Below are 17,993 nucleotides of genomic sequence, written 5' to 3'. Positions count from 1 at the left end.
CCTAATTACCCCTAAGAGATCAGCTCCTCAACCTGGCTGGCTGAAATGGCTTCTTTCAGAGGGAAAATATTGTCTGCACTACTCTCTACATTTATTTTATACACAGTATCTGGTATCAGATTTTTAAAAATGAGAACAAGAAGTAAAAATTGACTCATAGCTAAGAGAACTAACAGTCAAACAGAAGCAGACCAATAAATAACCAAGACACTAGAATTAGCATATAAAGACTTTAAAATGAAAATCATAAAACTGGAAAATAGAATATCTGAAATGGAGAATTCATTAAATGGACTGAATAGTTGACCAAAAGTTAGACAGAGATAAACATTATCACTAGATTTTCAACAAATGAGCCAAGGCTAATCAATGGAAAAAAGAAAGTCTCTTCAACAACTGGTGCTGAAACAAATGGATGAATGTCTCCAAGAAGGAATGAAGAAAACAAAGACAATAAGAAGAAAACAAACAAAGACAATAAGAAAAAAACTAACAAGACAAGAATCAGTTCTTGAAAATATTAATACAATTGATAAATCTCTGGAAAGAATTAGCAAGAATAAAAGAGAAAACTCAAATTACCAATATTAGAAATAAAAAATAGGACATCAAACATTTAAGAAAAAATACCAATCTTACATAAACTTTTTCAGAAAATAGGAGAAAACCCTTTCTAATACGTTTTATGAGGCTAGATCATCCTGACATTAAACTACATAAAACATTATAAAGAAAAGGAAACCACAGACCCCAAATCCCTCATAAACATAAATGTAAAAATCCTTAATAAAACATTAGCAAACCAAATATATAAATATTTTAAAAGGATAATTCACCATAACCAAATAAGGCTTTGTCTGTCATTGAAAAATCACTTAAGTGGAATTCACCACAAAGAATAAAGGAAGAAAACCATATGATCCTTTCAATAGATGCAGAAAAGCACTGGACAAAATTAAACAATCATTCACAAAAAGACACTCAGAACACTAGGAATTGAAGGGAAGTTCCTCAATGTGATAAAGGAAATCCATGAAACATCCAGAGCTAACACTGTACTAAATGGTGATTAACCGAATGCATTCCCCCTAAGATCTGTGATGATACTAAATCTCCATTCTTATGCCCTTTTTTTCAACATTTTACCAGAGAGTCTTACCCAGGACAGAAAAAGAAATATGACATAAAGATTGGAAAGGAAAAAGGAACACTGTCTTTATTCACAGATTACATGGTTGCATATATAGAAAACCTCAAGAATCTACAAAATATACTAGAACCCAAAAGTGAATTTAGCAAGATTGCAGGAAAAAAGAGATCAATATACAAAAATTGATTTTTTTCTATATCCTAGGAACAAAGAAATGAAAAATAAAATTTATAAATAACATAATAAAAATGCAAAATACTAAGGAATGTATCTAAAGTAAGATATGCTAGATATCTACATGGAAAACTACAAAACAGTGCAGAAAGATGGCACAGACAATAAGATTATTATCTGGAAGTTCTCAAAACAGACCTCTCAATCTTGACTAATAACCTACTTTCCTACTTGACAGAGGTGATCCTAATCATGAAGGTGAAATGCTTCTGCCTCCGGATGTCAATTCCTCATTTTCCTTCAAATCTTTGTATAATCAATTTTCTTCCTTTTTCTTAAGGGTTTAACCTCTTATACACTCATATAGTATAGTATGAGCTGGGAATACTTTTATTTGCTTTATAAATATTAACCCTCTTAATAACCCTATGAGTTATGTGCTATAATTATCCTTATGTTATAGATAAGGAAAATCAGTGTCTAGGCTATCCAGCTACTATATGGAAAAGGTACAATTCAAACACAGGTACTCTGGCTCAGAGTCTGATCATGCCATCCTAATTATATGCATTTGGTTTTAATAGCGGTCTCTTAAGTGGGGTATGTAAACTCCATCTAGAGGCAAACAAAATGATTTCTTGGCTTACAGGAAGAAAATAATAAAAAAAATAAATTATTTTTATTTATTTCAACTCATTCTTTAATTTCTAATTTGTGTGTAGGCTTTAGAATGTACAGTAAGTACATATTTAATTTATAAATACTAAACATATGTACATTTTTAGTACATTCGCGTAAAAACTTACCACTGACATATACAGAATCAAAAAACATATGGATCCTGCACTATTATATCCTAGACAAGCACAGTTACATTTATAATTCAAAATTATTATTCAGATTCAAAACTGAACAATGGATGTTGAATTCATATCTTAGTATCCATTAACAGACACTATTTCTCTGTATACCAGTTTGAACAAACATTTCCATAAAAATCAACCATGAGTTGAAAAGGGGCTGTTCACATCAGACTACAAAGGTGAATCCAACTTTTAAATTTTTATGATACCCAACCTGATCGCTAATGTCCAAAAGACTTTAAATGAAGACTTGACCAGAGCAATTTAATAAAAATAAAAAGCAAAACAGTAATAGGTGCTGGTTCATACTGTTCCTTATTCCGCTTAATTTGTCCACTGACAGACCTTTTGAAAAATATTAACTCATTCTATCCCAAAAGGGGGTAAAAGATGAACATTTAATTATCTTCCTCACCAGGGGACGTATGAACTGGAGAGTTTAGAAAGAGGCCAATTTTGTTCTACACTGGGGCCCTGAACCAGTTGGAACTCTTTCTTGCAGTGGCACTGTGAAACAAAATCAATGGCAGGCAAAAGACCGATAGGCAAAATGCCTTTTGGCATTTCATGAATTGGATATTCACATTATCATTATAGGAAGTAACTTTAAATGTGTCATTTTGAAAGTCAATAACATTTCCAGCTGAAACAGCATAAGAAATATTAGCTTAGGTTTCTAAGAAAGCCCCCAAAATTTGATCAATTTTGGCTGATTCAGCTTGTTTTCTTTTTGATTCATTTACCATAAAGCAGTGATTATACTCACTGATCCTCTCATGTTCCATCAAGGAGGTATCTGTGCATCAACTGGAATCCTTGAAGCCTTTTGTGCATGGTTTCTTTCACTTAACAATATGATTTCAAGGTTCATCCATGATGCAACATGTATGAGTACTTCATTCTTTTATATGGCCAAATAGTATTCTACTGTATAGACATAACTCATTTTATTTATCCATTAATCACTTGATAGACATTAGCATGGTAGTATTCTACTGTATAGACATAACTCATTTTATTTATCCATTAATCACTTGATAGACATTAGCATGGTTTCTACTTTTGGACTATTATGAATAATCTGTTATGAACACTCATGGACAACTTGTGTGGACATACTGCAAGCAAGAAAATGAAATTTCTCTTGGGTATATAGCTAGAAGTGGAATTGGTGGGTCTTAAGGTAACTCTTTCATTTTAGAGAACAGCCATACTGCTTTCCAAAGCGGCTGCACCATTTCACATTTCCACCAGCAACACATGAGGATTCCAATTTCTCTACATCCTTGCCAACACTTGATATTGTCCTTCTTTTTATTATAGATGTCAAGCAGTATCTCAGTGTGATCTGGATTTGCATTTCCGTAGTAACTAACTGTGTTAAGCATCTTTTCATGTCATTCACTTTGAAATGCCACACAGGTTCAGGGAGACAGTTCTTCAACACCCAGTCATGTTAGCAAGGTAGTTTTTGAAAGCCAAATATAGACAATTGCATTAAAAACTTGCAACATATTATTTCCAGTGATTGTCAGTTATCTACCTTTCTTGGTTATCTGATGCTACCAATAGCCATAATTATGATTAGCTACAACAGAAGCTTCTTTACCTGGGAGTCTAAATAATGGAAGGATTTAAACAATAGATTATTATAAAAGCCCCCCACCCTTTTCCAGTGTTAATCCATTTAAAAAGAACTTAGATTATAATAACTGTAGAATGGACTAAAATGCGTAGAAAGGCTTATGGTATTATGATATTAAGGTATTCAACCTTAATAAACAGACAGGATAGATATGGATCAAAATAGAAAATTGCAATGACATCACAGCTACTTCACTGGTAACCTTTCAGTTCTGGTGGGTTATACATTTTATTATATGACAACTATTTTAAAGCTTTTTCATCATCACTGTGTTTGGAGTTGAAATATCAGAAAATTATCAGAATCAGGACAGGTATAAGGTATTTTGTGAAAACTATCTTCTACTGTAATTAAGGATTTTCCATTAAGTTAAAGAACACTGAAAAAGTAATCACCTCCCTCACTCCCAAATTCAACTGAAAACCTGTTATCAGGCTAATTAGGGTATTTATCACAAAGACACGTTTATTCACAGGGCAACTAAAACTTTAAACAGAAGCACAGAATACTTAAAACCAAAAAACATCTGAGTGTCCGCAAATTTTCATTTACTCTCACAACAGATAATCTAATAATTATTCTGCAGGGTAGCATAAGTTAATTTTTCACTGACACATTTCCCCACCCCGACACCCCTCCTATGACGGCTCAGATATGATTTGATAAAGATAAAAGATTCCTTTTTTTGGTTCATTTCCCAACTTCTCTAAATTTAAGAGAAGTAATTCTTAGGAGTTTTTAACAAGGCAAGAAATGTATATCTAACTATTGAGGAATTTTGAAAGACACTGTTTACCTGTATCCATGCTTTGGTTCAACTGTTGATCACTTGTTTCTCCATCTTCACTGATATATCCAGGAGGTGGCGTTTCTATAAAGATTAAGCACCAAATCAAGTATAACTGCAACTTAATCTTACCACCTTTTCTCCCAACTATCAAAATAGCCAACCAATCACTCCAAATAACACATAAGAATGTTACATAAAAACAATATTGGATGCTAAAGGTTTCTGATTCAGTTTTTGATCCAAGCCTTGTAGGTAAATCATTAAAACGTACCTGTAATATAATCAAGCTCTCTGGGCATATTTTCCTAGCCCTTATTTACACATCTGGCTAATTCCCAAATGTACATTTTCTGGGGCAAGAGCCAAAAATGTAACTTGAAAGATGCCTCAGTTCTGTATCAGTATGCTTCAAAGACATTAGTAACTACAGTGTTTTTTAACTAATGGACTTCATGGATGGGTACTTAGGAGATGATTAAAGGATATACCACACACACATAATTTCAGATTACAAGAGAAATAAAAATGTTTTTACACTAAGTTTTATAGGGCAAAATATGGTAATATGGCCCAAGACTGGTCTAGCCTGAATTCTACCTAAAAAGTACATTTTCCTAGGAATTTCTAACTGGTGAATGATGAATGTCTGAAGCAGGAAATTAAATTCAAATATAGACTCTTGCACAAAACATAGGTAAAATAATCCCTGAAAATAAATACTGGAATTCTAATGGGTCACTTCCAACATACTTTATGACCAAAAAATTTATGTTCAGGAATATATGACTTCATAACTAAGTAAGCTTCAAGTAATATAAAAATATTTATACAAAATTTCTTCCTCTCCACTGATTACAATTTCAAAGAGGTAAAATAAGTTGAAATGATTTTCAGCACTTTAACATTGCTGGACAGTTTTAAGCAATTCAAGATAATGCAGACACATAACTAACTTTTCAATTACCAAAAGGGGGAGCAGGGAGATGTGGCTTAAGGTTTTTCATTCATTGTCCCTTTACAATCTCCCTTTAAGAAGTTAACCCATAAATTTTATCTTAAGTATTAAACCTTTCATTCAAATGTCAGTACCCCAAAATTTTAAATACTGCGATTCTAAAAATAAATTAAGATAAGTTCATATAACTAAACACTACTAAAATGACACAAAACTGAGAATGATAATATACATTATTAGCATAATTTTAAAGGTTAAAGCTAATAAAGAGTTAAGTTTTTCCAGTTTAACCATCAAAGTCTCAAAGGTCTAAATAAAAATACTCAACTTCAAAAAGCTTTATTCTATTGCATTAAAAATTTTTTTCTCCATTACTATTTATAAAATATTAAATAATAAAGCTATTACCATTTTGGAGAAAGTGTTATTTTGAAATAGAATAAAAAGTGAACCTAAGGTCTTGCTATCAACTAGAGCTGGTAAAGCCCTAATGTCCAGAAAAGCAAACAGGTATAGTTCATTTTTTATTTTCTACTTTGCAAAACATCCAAATCTAAATAAATAAAATAAAGAAGAAAGGAAATATCAGCCCAAATGTCTCCACAAGGAAAGCCATTAAATATTGTGATTAACATCTTTCCAAATAATTATTGGGCATACGTCTTACAAAACTGTATGCTTACACCTCACTTTTCTAATATCGTTGAATAATACTGATTCCTCCAGACTTAAAACGCCTCTTATGCTCCCCCTCTACATACATACACATAACTCCATTCCCAGACAAGTCCATGAAAGAAAGACCAAATTTTTCTACCTAAGAAATGTCCTATTTTATGATCCTGCTTTTTTACCATCATCCTAGTACATCACACTATATCCCAATCTACCCTCTTCTAACTTCTCAAAAAGTCTGTTTCCCAGTTACCCAAAAAGCAGTCTTAAATCCTTCTTTAGAAAATAGTAATCAAAGAAATGCTCATTAAAACAATCAGAAATCACTCTCCATTTGTAAAATTAGCTATTGAAAAAACAATTTACTCTTTACTTATGTTGTTAAAATTGTCTTCAATGAACAAATATTATTTCCATGATGAGAAACATTAAATATTTTTAACGTACTTGAAACTCTATATTCTTTACATATTTTCAGTTGTACAAACAGAAACAGGAATAGAGAAACATTAGCAAAGAAAGGAGAAAAAAAGACACTAAAAAAACAATTTATAGCTTAATCCTCGTCCTAAAATAATACCTTCACTTTTGCTAGAAACAACAACAAAAAGAGAGACAGACAAGGAAAGTAAGAAAATATTAGGTGATCTCTTAAAAAATAGTGAAAACAAAATGAGCAGTTACTGCATTGTGGAATATTACTCAGCATCACATACTACAAGAGTTGGAAGAGGAATTTGAGAACCATTAAGTAAGAACATTCACTTTTCATCAGGAGTTACTGAGGCCCAGATGAAATAGAACTAAAAGAGTTTTCCTGTTTTTGTCCAACATACAAATGTCACTATGTCTACAGAACTAAAATATTTATTTTATCTCCTGTAGGAATGCTAAATGTCTCTTTATAATCAAACTATCAAAGAAAAAGTGATAATTTTGTCAATTCTTAATTTCCTTTGTTTCAGGAATACTTTTTTCCTGTACCATTTATTTTGCTTACATTCTGCATCTCTCTCAGCTTCAACAACTGAGACAAACTTACTAAGATCTTTTCCTTTCTGCTTCTCACAGTACTTTGATTAAAGCCACTGCAAAAGAAAATGAAATATAAAGTAAAACTTTCTCCAGACAAAAATGTTTAAAGCACTAGGCTTACACAATTCACAAAATAATGCCAGCAAATCATATTTTTTCTATTCAAAATCTAAAAGCATTTTATTTAAGTCAAACCACAATTTACTAATATTTGAATATTACGAACAAAATTTGTATCAATACCAAGCTCTGGAAGATTCAGAAGCCAAAACGTACCTGGGATATAATTACTCTGTGGCTCAATTCCTGCTGGGAAATTAGTGTTTTCTGGAATGGAATGGGTGTAATCATCTAGAGGTGGTAATTCTGTTAGGATTTCAGTGTGCCGAGGCACTAATACCGGAGGCAAAACTGAAAGGGTAAAAGAAATCTAAGTTAATGGTCAAGAGTTAAAGGGGGGGGAAGTTTATTAATAAAGTCTCTCCCTAATCTCATCATATTTCCCTCCACCCCCAAAAAGGAAACTGGCTTAATTTTTAAAAGTTAGGATCCATCTATTTTGTATTATCATAGCTAGAAAGAAATTGACAAATCTGATTATAACCTTAACTTAACATGTAGTCCACAACCTAAATTTCCAAGTGCCAATTTATCCAGCACTCTTGGGGACAATGAGAAGCTTGGAAAATTATTTTACCATAAAAGTTCTTAAGTCCCCCACTGGAAAAGCTGAGGAAAAGATCTCTGTGAATTTGTAAAGTCAGATTTAGGGAATTTTCTAAAAATATAGCGACAAGTAATTCTTATTATTCATGGTAGTTATGTCACTACCAATACTACATTAGTGAATACTGAACCACTCCTCCTAGGGGTTTAGATTCCTGAGAGCCTCTGTTCACAACATGTCCATCAACTGACTGATACACAGCCTTGTTTTATGTGAGTTTCTGTTTAAAGACACTTTATTTAATATACAGTTGATTCATTATCACTGAACTCATGGCCAGCAGCACTGTAACTCATGCCTGAACAAAGCTTATCTAACACACATATTTTTCTCCAAATAATATAATGAAGTTAAAGTGATTTATGAGAATTTTACACTAAAAATTTCTCTGGGTCACAAAAGTATCCAAATATAGTTAAGTTCAAGCATTTAATTAAAAACAAGGAAGTAAAACTGAAATTTTCCTACCTGGTGTCTCAACTCTCTGATAGTGGTAAGGGTTTACGCATACTTCATCCTTTTTAAGGTTAAAAGCATATTCACAGTTTTCTATTGCTTTGAGTTCATGATGACTGTGAAGATCAGGCCAGCGCCATAACCGGCAGTATATAACATGTGGCAATCCTTTTCGATGAGATACCTGAAGACGGCCATCAAGAGACCTGTTGGGAAGCAAGGGGAAAAGAAAGGAGGATCTTTAAAAAAAATAGGTGTAGTATATTGGGCTAAATTATTAGTACAATAAGAGTATGAAGAAAGGAATGACAGACATTTAGTTAGTTACAGTAAGAATAAGGGAGAAAAATGTGTACTATTTAATGGATCTGATATAAAAGTAAGCAGCAGTACTAGCAGATGTTTCTTATAAATATGCTTCACAATGGTTCAAGTGTCAATGAATGGCTAACCACTTTGGAAAAAAATTGATTTTTAAAAAAGAACATCATATAGTTATATCTGAAAAACTTTTTGTCAACTTCTACCTTAATTTAAAAATCAAACTCTGAGGATGCTTTTAAGGGCTTTAATTCTGCAAATGGCTGAATATCAAAAAAAGGAATTAGTGTGAATAATGGCAAATACCAACAATGATGTGACAGTAAACTTACTCAGACTAATGTAGTCCATTACCCAGCTGCTGACTGTTTTGAATACTAAGGTATATTTATACAGCTCACACAAAAATGCAGATGGTGATGAATATGATGAGATGAAATGGACAAATACCAATATGCTCAAAAAGGAGAATAAAGTGATTGATTTAAAATCAAAACAAAACAAAAAACCACATTAGCCTAGTGTTAATTGTGATATAAGGGGTTCAGTAAATAACTTTATCTATTTATTAGTATAAAGAAGATGATATTTAGATGATAGCAAGAAATTTAGAGAAAACTAGTTACGTATCTACTTAAAAATTAGGCCAACAACAGATTATAATCTAATCTCAAACTAAAATAAGTTATATTGTTACCAAAGCTCCTATTCTTTAGGGGATATAATGTTTTAAAGAAAAATCAAAACTCCAATTTCATTGATCAAAACATCAGCTGAAACATTTACTATACTTTTAATACTGGCAAGCAGATATTTTAAATGCTATGCCAAATTTTACATAAAGGAAACATCCTTAGGCAAAATTATACTAAGCAACCCACTATGGGCCTCCAAAACACCGCCCCCTCCCACAAGATCTCTAGGATTTGATAGAGGGCAGAATATTCACCTGGTTTGTTCAGAGAAGCTGTAAAGGCCTGTTGTATCCCACTGATCTATCGTATTTGGTGTACTCAGTCCCCAAATTTCAGAGCAAGTGCTGTGCATAAATTGAAAAACAAAAAATTGATGTGAACATGGAAGCATGGTTATTCAAAATACCATGATGTAAAACATGGAAAATGTACAGAATACTTCCTTCAACCAGAAAATATACACTTCATTTTTTCACAGGCATTTAGTACCGGTTACTATATTTTCTATATGAAGGAAGCCAATAAAATGAACATGTGACTCCAGCTATGATCATGCTTTTAAAATGTGAACACCAATGTCCTCTAGCTTAATGAAATTACAGCTATTATGTCCTCTCCAATTTTCTCTATCCAAAACAAAAGATTATTTAATGCCATTACACCTACTAACAGTGAAATCAATCAAGATTTTTTTTTTTAATTATCTAATTTAAAAATGGATGTCACCTGGTATTTTTTAATATAGGAAAAATTCAACTTAAAATAGACACATATTCACAGTTAAGAATTTCAGGTTATTTTGGCTGAGATATATTCAGTTTCATTTGATATTATTATTGCTCTTTTATCACTAGAAAGGACAGAAAAGCAGATTTCAAAGTCATTCTAATATAGTACCACCATAAAAGACAAAAAATTGCTGTGAGAACTGAACAAGGTATGTGAGTGCTTCAGTTAGCTGAAAGATAGTATGAATATGAAAATTTGATACATCCCAGTTTTTTTTTGTTTTTTTTTTTTTAATCAGTAACACCTAAAAAACAAAGATCTGAAGATCTTGAAGATTTTCTTCTATGAATCTTTCAGACCATGGGCAGCCCAGAGAATAATTCTGCCTATTTTTCCTTCAACTATTTCATTTCAAAGTAACTTCCAGTCTGTGGAAGAAGGGAAGAAGAAAGAGTTTAAAAGGCAGTTTGGAACGGAACTTCTGACTGCCAAGGTCTTGCAGGTAATAAGTTGTACTTTTTTTAGTTAAAAGGAAATTTCTGCAACTCAACTCCATCTCTCACATATTTTAAAATCATCAAGCTGTCAAGGAGGAAAAGGGAAAATTTCAAAATAACTTCTGAAAATAAAATCAAACAATTGATAAAATTCCAAATTTACATATTGCTAGTGATCTAACTGAATTAACATTTCAAAGGGCAAGGGTGAAAACTGCTGACTTCATATGGCTGTGCAACACAACCTCATGTTATGCTAGGCTTCAGTGCTACCTGGACGACCTGGATGCAGGAAAATTTTATGCCCTGCTTTCAGGGCTACAGTAACTATGATACTAGATGTTTCTATTGATACTAGACTTTTCAGAAACTTTCCAGCACCTTCTTGAGATATTCTGCAGGTTCTCTTGCTTTTTAGGCTGCATTAGTTTATCTTTCATTTATTTGGACTACAAAAATCAGAAAAGCCAAGAAATTGGAAGATGATTAAGATATTCTTTTTTTCTCCAAAGATGTACACTGCCTTAAAAACCATGATATAAATGGTTCCTTTATTTAAAAAACTTTCATCAAATATCTACTGGAAGTATAATATATAGCATGATGTAGTTTAAATCACAACAGAAACAATTAAAATCCAGAGTCTTGTGAATCTGACTTTACCTCAAAATGAATAGCAAACATAAATTTAACGTTCTGGGAATGCCCAAGAATGACTACAGTCTGTTAATTTCTGATGAGTATGGTAGGAACAAGTTCACAGAAATGTTGCTATATTAGGTTACTTTCTTGGGGTAGAGTAGGAACATGTTGGAAATAAAGTAGTTATCTTAGGTTAGTTGTCTTGTTCTTACTCCCCTGTTGTGGTCTGTTCGAAATGTTTTTTATTGTATTTTATTTATTTATTTGTTTTTTATATAGTTGGTTTAAAAAAAAAGAGTTCAAAAAAAAGGAATAGTAAACAACTGACTCTTCTTACTTGGAAAATAACTAAAAGAAAATGACTAACAAAAATACAGATCAAGAAGCTATTCTTAAAAAAAAAAGATTCTAAAAGAACAAATAAAATTGTTTTTATGCCAAAAAAAAAAAAAAACAAACAAAAAACAAACAAACAAACAAAAACCAGCATCTATTCTGCTCTTATGAGACTAGTAATAATATTTCACTCAAGTAGCTCTGGGACTAACAAAAAAAGAACCAGAATCTAAAGGAGGTATAAAGAACTAAACTTGAGATTTATTTAACCCTTGAAAGCAATCAGAGAAGAATAAACAATAGTCATAAGGAATATATAATCAACCTAGAGGCAGAAAGGCCTGGATTCCTAAGTCAGCCACTTTCCAACTGACCTACATTACAGGTACATTTATTTAAGCCTCAGTCCTCTCATTTATTGTAATACCCCCCTCACAAAAATTTTTATTGAAAAATATCACATTATCTTCTGCCTAGTAAAATTTTTATGCTTGTTTCTGCAAGAATATTTTTAAAAAGAATCCAATTCATAACAAAATATACACAACACCCAGGATAAATGTAATTAGAAATGTGTCAAAACTACACAAAGAAACATGTTAAACAATACTAAAAAACTGAGAAAGAGACTGAGCAAAGAGACAAACATGCATGCTCCTAGACAGGAAGACATAATACAGATTTCAGTTGTCCCAAATTTATATACTAATGCAATCCCAGTAAAGGTATCAAATTGTTTTAAAATTCAGACAATATTACTCCAAACATAATATACCAAAATAAACAAGAATAAGCAGGACAACTCAGACAAAGAAAAGCACTCTGAAACACATTATACACAAACAAATAAAGTAGAATGGAGATTCTGCTTCCAGTACTGACGGAATAGCCTCTATTAGGCTAACCCACCTTCAGATAACGATAAACTCTTGAAAAAATATAATCAATTATCTGAAAACACTGGAGAGAGAACAAAAATAGACAAAAATTGAAAGGGAATCAACCTGTAAAACAAAACTGTACCAGGTGAGAGCTGCTTTTATATAGCTTTGTACCTGAGGGCACTCCCCAATCTGAGCTATGCAGGGCACTTATACTCCAAGTAGAAAACAGTTTTACTGAGCTGTAGATTCAAAGGATGGATTTGAGGCTGCCAGAGAGACTGGGAAGAAAGGGGTGGGGGTGGAGGGGGGCAGGAAATCCTGTAAAGAAGGGAGCCATAGGAGAGTAAACATCAATATATGAGTGCGAACTCCGGCCCAAATCCTTCACTGAGCCCTAAACTGTACCCATGAAGAGACTCTGTAGGGCCTGCTGAAAACTAACACTTGTAAGGCTAAAAGAATTAAACTGAGATTTCAGCTTTGCCTAAATACGAGGCAAATGTTTAAGATTTTGAGGCCACCAAAGTTAACTACCTACTAGAAAAAAAAAATCAACTTTTCAGAGGAAGACAACAGATTTCAGAAGTTCTACAATGTTTCATACATAATGTCCAATATACAAACAAAAATTACTAAACATGAACAAACAGAAAAATGTTACGCTCTAGTCAAAAGAAAAGTCAACAGAAACAGACCCTAAGTAAGCAAGATGTTAGAATTAGCTAACAAGGATTTAAAATAACTATTCGGAGTATGTTCAAGGATTCATGAAGAGACATGGATACTAAAAACGAACCAAATGGAAAATCTGTAACTGTAAATTACAAAATCAGAAATTAAAAATTAACCTCATGGTTGGAGATGGCGTAAGAGTCAGTAAATTTGAAGATGTACCAATAGAAATTACCTAATCAGAAGAACAGAGAAAAAGAAAAAAAAACTGAATAACAAAATGAACAGTCTCAGTAACCTGTGCAGTTCCACAAGGAAAGAGAGAACAGATCAGAAAAAAGATATCTGAATGGCTGAAACACTTTCACAAAACTATATAGATCCAAGAACTTCAGAAAACACGAAGCACTATAAATACAAAGAAAACCACACCTAAATAAATCACTGTCAAACTGCTAAAAACAAAAGATAAAAAGAAAACCTTTGAAGCAGCCAGGGGAAAACAATCTATTACACATAGGGCGTAAAGACATGAATAATAATTTCTCAACAGAAACAATGGAAACCAAAAGACAATGGAACAAGATCTTTAACGAGTTGAAAGAAATAAAAAAAACTCTCAACTTAGAATTCTATAACCAACTATTGGGCACTGAAACATATCCCTCAGAAAAGGCATGTTCGGGTCCCAACCCCTGGTTCTATGGGTGTGAACCCATATGTAAACAGGGGCTTTGAAGATGTTATTAGTTGAGGTCTGCCCCAATGGAATGAGGGCGGGCCTTAATCCAATATGACTGAAGTCCTTATAGGCAAAGGAAACTGGATGCAGAAAGAGGAAGCCACAGGAAGAGCAAGAAACCAAAGTCAACAAAACCCAGAGGAAAAGGAAAAGACATCACCATGTGCATCCCCGTGAGACAGGAAAGATGAGAAGGAACACCGGCAGCTGGCTCCAGAAGGCCACAGTTTTGGGGTTAGAAAGCACTGCTTTCTGATGTTTCAATTTTGGACTTTCCTACCTTCAAAACTATGAGGCAATAAATCCCCACTGTTTAAACCAACCCACTGTATGGTGTTTGTTTTATCAGCTATGAAACTAATACACCAACAAAGATATCCTTTATAAAAGAAGTCAAAATAAAAGCATGCTCAGATAAACAGAAACCAAAGAATTCATTTCTAGCAGACTTGCACAAAAGAAATGTTAAAGAAAGTTCTTCAGGATGAAGGGAAATGACACTTGAAACTCAAAGTAACAGGGAAAATTAAGAGCACTGGAAAATTTGTAAATGTGTAGTAAATATAAAGGCTATATTCTTTTTTTTTCTTCTCTTAATTATCTCCTTCAAAGGAAGATGACATTTTGGCAAAAAGTATAACAAAAAGTATATGGATGTAGTTTATATGCAAACAGTAGCACAAACAACAGGAGGAAAGTAAAAGGAACCACATTTTGCAAAGCTAAAGATGAATACTGCAATTCAGAAAGCAACAATAACAAAAAGGGCAAAGTAGCTAAAAAAACATACAGAAAAATAATACTAAAAAATAATTAATTAATCCCAAAGAAAAAAGGAAAGGAGAAAGAAAACAAAAGATAGATGACACAGAAAACAGAGTAAAGTGCCAGGATTAAATCCAACCATATCAATAACAATAAACATAAATACACCAAATCCTCCAATTAAAAGACAGACTTTGTTAGAATAAATACAAGATGCAAAATGCCCTCAAATGATGTACTTTACATTTAAAGACATAGATAGATTGAAAAATAAAAGAACAGAAATAGGCCATGTAAGCAATAAGCTTAAGGTGCTGATGAAGGTACACCGGTATCAGAGTCAAGACTTTTAGACTTTAAAACTGAGACTATTACCAGAGATAAAAAGAGACACTTCATATAAGAGGGTTAATTCATCAGAAGATACAACCAATCTCATATGCATGTAAAAACAGTTTCAAAATACATGAATGAAAAACTAAGCTCTAAACAGGAAGAAATGAACAAATTAACAATCAAAGCAATCTCAGTAACTGTTTGGACAATTAGACTCCCTCTGCAAGATTTTAAAAATACATACGTATCATAGAAAATCTGTAAAATATTATCAATCACCCTGACCTAAATGACATTTATAGAATTCTTTTCAAGTGCACACGGAACATTTAAAAAATAGACTACATGCTGGGGCCACACAGACACAAAAAAAAGTCAATGAATTTAAAAATTTTAGAATCATATCGATTATGTTCTCTGGCCACAGTGAAATTAAATTAGACATCATTAACTGTAAGATATTTAGAAAAGTCCCAAATATTTTGATGCTATTTACTGTGCAATGAACACAGATGTTACAAATATGTGTTCAAGTAAGAGTCAATAGACCAAAAGTCACCTAGGAAGATGTCACTGCATCAATACTCAGACAGCTCAGCAAGCATAATCGTGTTATAGTATCTAAGGAGTTAGTAATAGTATCCATATAAATCTAATTTTTGTAAAGAACACGTTTCTTAAAGGCAGATTATCCCCTCTCAACTTAACTTTCTTGCTTACATATCTAGCTTGAAAAAAAACTTCGGGGAAAAGAGTTGGAAAAGCCATAAAACCATCAGGACACTAATGCGTCTAACAAGGTAGTATCAAGTATATTTTTAGTTGATCACTGGACTAACCAGACGACTTGGTAGTAAACCTGGCAAAAAAATCTAATCTGTTTTCCCTCATATTCATTTTTACAATTTTATCAATAAAATTAATACTTTAAAGCTCACCTATGAATAAACTCACCTACGAAAAATGAAGTTACAATTTAAAATCCAGTCTACAATTTACCAATTATATACTCGACAAGAATTTTTATCACACATCTAAATTAACATCTTACACTTTGTTTGGCTCAATCATTCACAGACATTATATGTTTGGATTCATATGCTTTTGGTATGAAGGAAATGCCTATTTATTAATGTATTTGTTATCAGGAGACAAAAGACAAGCAGTGAAAACTAAGTATAAGAAAACAGAAGACTGACTTTTGGCAAAAGAAGGCCCGTATCACAGAATCATATAAAGCATTAAACTGGTTTTACTGTTCCTGAATATTTTCATTATTTACTGCAATTATACAACCACTGTCAAAGTAATAAACCTCATTGATTTACTAATTTATTTTTCATGACTTTCTGCCTAAAAAGTATATATCTCTTCTACACTTCAAATGGAGCAAGGATCCACACTGTCACTGTGAAAAGATTAAAACATGCTGAACATTTTGAATAAAATCAAAAAGGTTAACAAATTAGCAGAATGGTAACACAAGAAACTTTACTTAAGGCTCTAGCTGTGGATTACTGATGTGCTCATGAAATAATGGACTTCCAGAGAATCATTTATACCTACCCATCCATAATTATTTCTACTTACAAAAGAATGTTCCTTTCATTTTTATATAGAACTAGCAAGACCAAAACTGTATTTTAAATAGCTCAGCACACATGAGCTGAGTGACACGGATCATTCCTAAGACAGACCACATGGTAGGTCACAAAACAAGTATCAATAAACTCAAAAACTGAAATCAATCTACCTTCCCCGCCCACAAAGGAATGAAATTAGAAATTAATAACAGAGACAGGAAAATTCAAATATGTGGAAATTAAACAATACACTCTTAAGGAAATAATCAGTGGGTCAAAGAAGAAATCACAAGGGAAATTAAGAAATATTTTGAGGTGAATAAAAATGAAAAAACACAGCACACCAAAACTTATGGGATGTAGCAAAGACAGTGCTAAAAGGGAAATTTATAGCTCTAAATGCTTACATTAAAAAAGAAGCAATATTTCAATTCAGAGAAGTATCTCAAACATCACAACTGGAGGATCTAAAAAAATTAGAGCATACTAAACCCAAAGCAAACAGAAGGAAGGAAATAATAAAGATTAGAGTAGAGATAAATGAAATGGAGAATAAAAAGAGAGAATCAACAAACCCACAAGTTTGCTTTGAACAGCCTAGTAAAATTGACAATCTTAGCTAGATTGGCAAAGGAAAAAAAGAAAGGATACAACTAAAATCATAAATGAAGGAGGTGGGTGGGTGGGTACATTATTGCTGACCCCAAAGAAACAGAAAAGACTATAAGAGGATATCATGAACAACTATATGACAACAAATTAGATAACCTAGGTACAGTGAAAAAATTCCTAGAAACACACAACTACCTACACTGACTCAAGAAGAAACAGAAGCTCTCAACAGACCAATAATAAGTAAACAGACTGAATCAGTAATCAAAAACTTCCAAATAAAGAAAAGCCCAGGACCAGAGGGCCTCCCTGGTGAATTTTACCAAACATTCCAAGAAGAATTAACAATTCTTCCTCAAACTTCCAAAACATTGAAGAGGGAACACCCCCTAACTCATTCTATGAAGTCACCCTAATATCAAAGCCAGATAAAGAAATCACGAGAAAAGAAAATTACAGACCAATATCTCTTATTAATTCAGATGTAAAAAACCTTAACAAAATACTAGCAAACCAATTCTAATAGCACATCAAAAGAATTATGCACCAAGATCAAGTGATACTTATCACAGGTATGAAAAGGTAGTACAACATTAAGAAAATCAATAATAGATCATTTCAATTGACACAGAAAAGACATCTGACAAAATCCAGCATGACTTCCTGATAAAAACATTTAGAAAACTAGGAATAGATGGAAACTTCCTCA

At 32.6% G+C, this 17,993-nt stretch overlaps 1 protein-coding gene across 1 annotated transcript in view; it reads right to left on the bottom strand.

Annotated features, from left to right (window-relative positions):
* SMAD2 (SMAD family member 2) overlaps positions 1-17,993 on the bottom strand; it is a 97,867-nt gene that overhangs the window by 22,042 nt on the left and 57,832 nt on the right. The window contains exons 3-6 of the mRNA XM_037805489.1: positions 9,741-9,830; positions 8,483-8,676; positions 7,564-7,698; positions 4,629-4,703 (exon numbers count right to left, since the gene is read on the bottom strand). Coding sequence (XP_037661417.1) covers positions 4,629-4,703; positions 7,564-7,698; positions 8,483-8,676; positions 9,741-9,830 — 494 coding nt within the window. The remainder of the gene's footprint in view (positions 1-4,628; positions 4,704-7,563; positions 7,699-8,482; positions 8,677-9,740; positions 9,831-17,993) is intronic.

The sequence above is a fragment of the Choloepus didactylus genome, chromosome 16 (genome assembly GCF_015220235.1).
Source record: "Choloepus didactylus isolate mChoDid1 chromosome 16, mChoDid1.pri, whole genome shotgun sequence".
Lineage (NCBI taxonomy): Eukaryota > Metazoa > Chordata > Mammalia > Pilosa > Megalonychidae > Choloepus > Choloepus didactylus.
The sequence above is the reverse complement of the archived record's forward strand: the minus strand, read 5'-3'. Positions and strand labels throughout refer to the sequence as shown.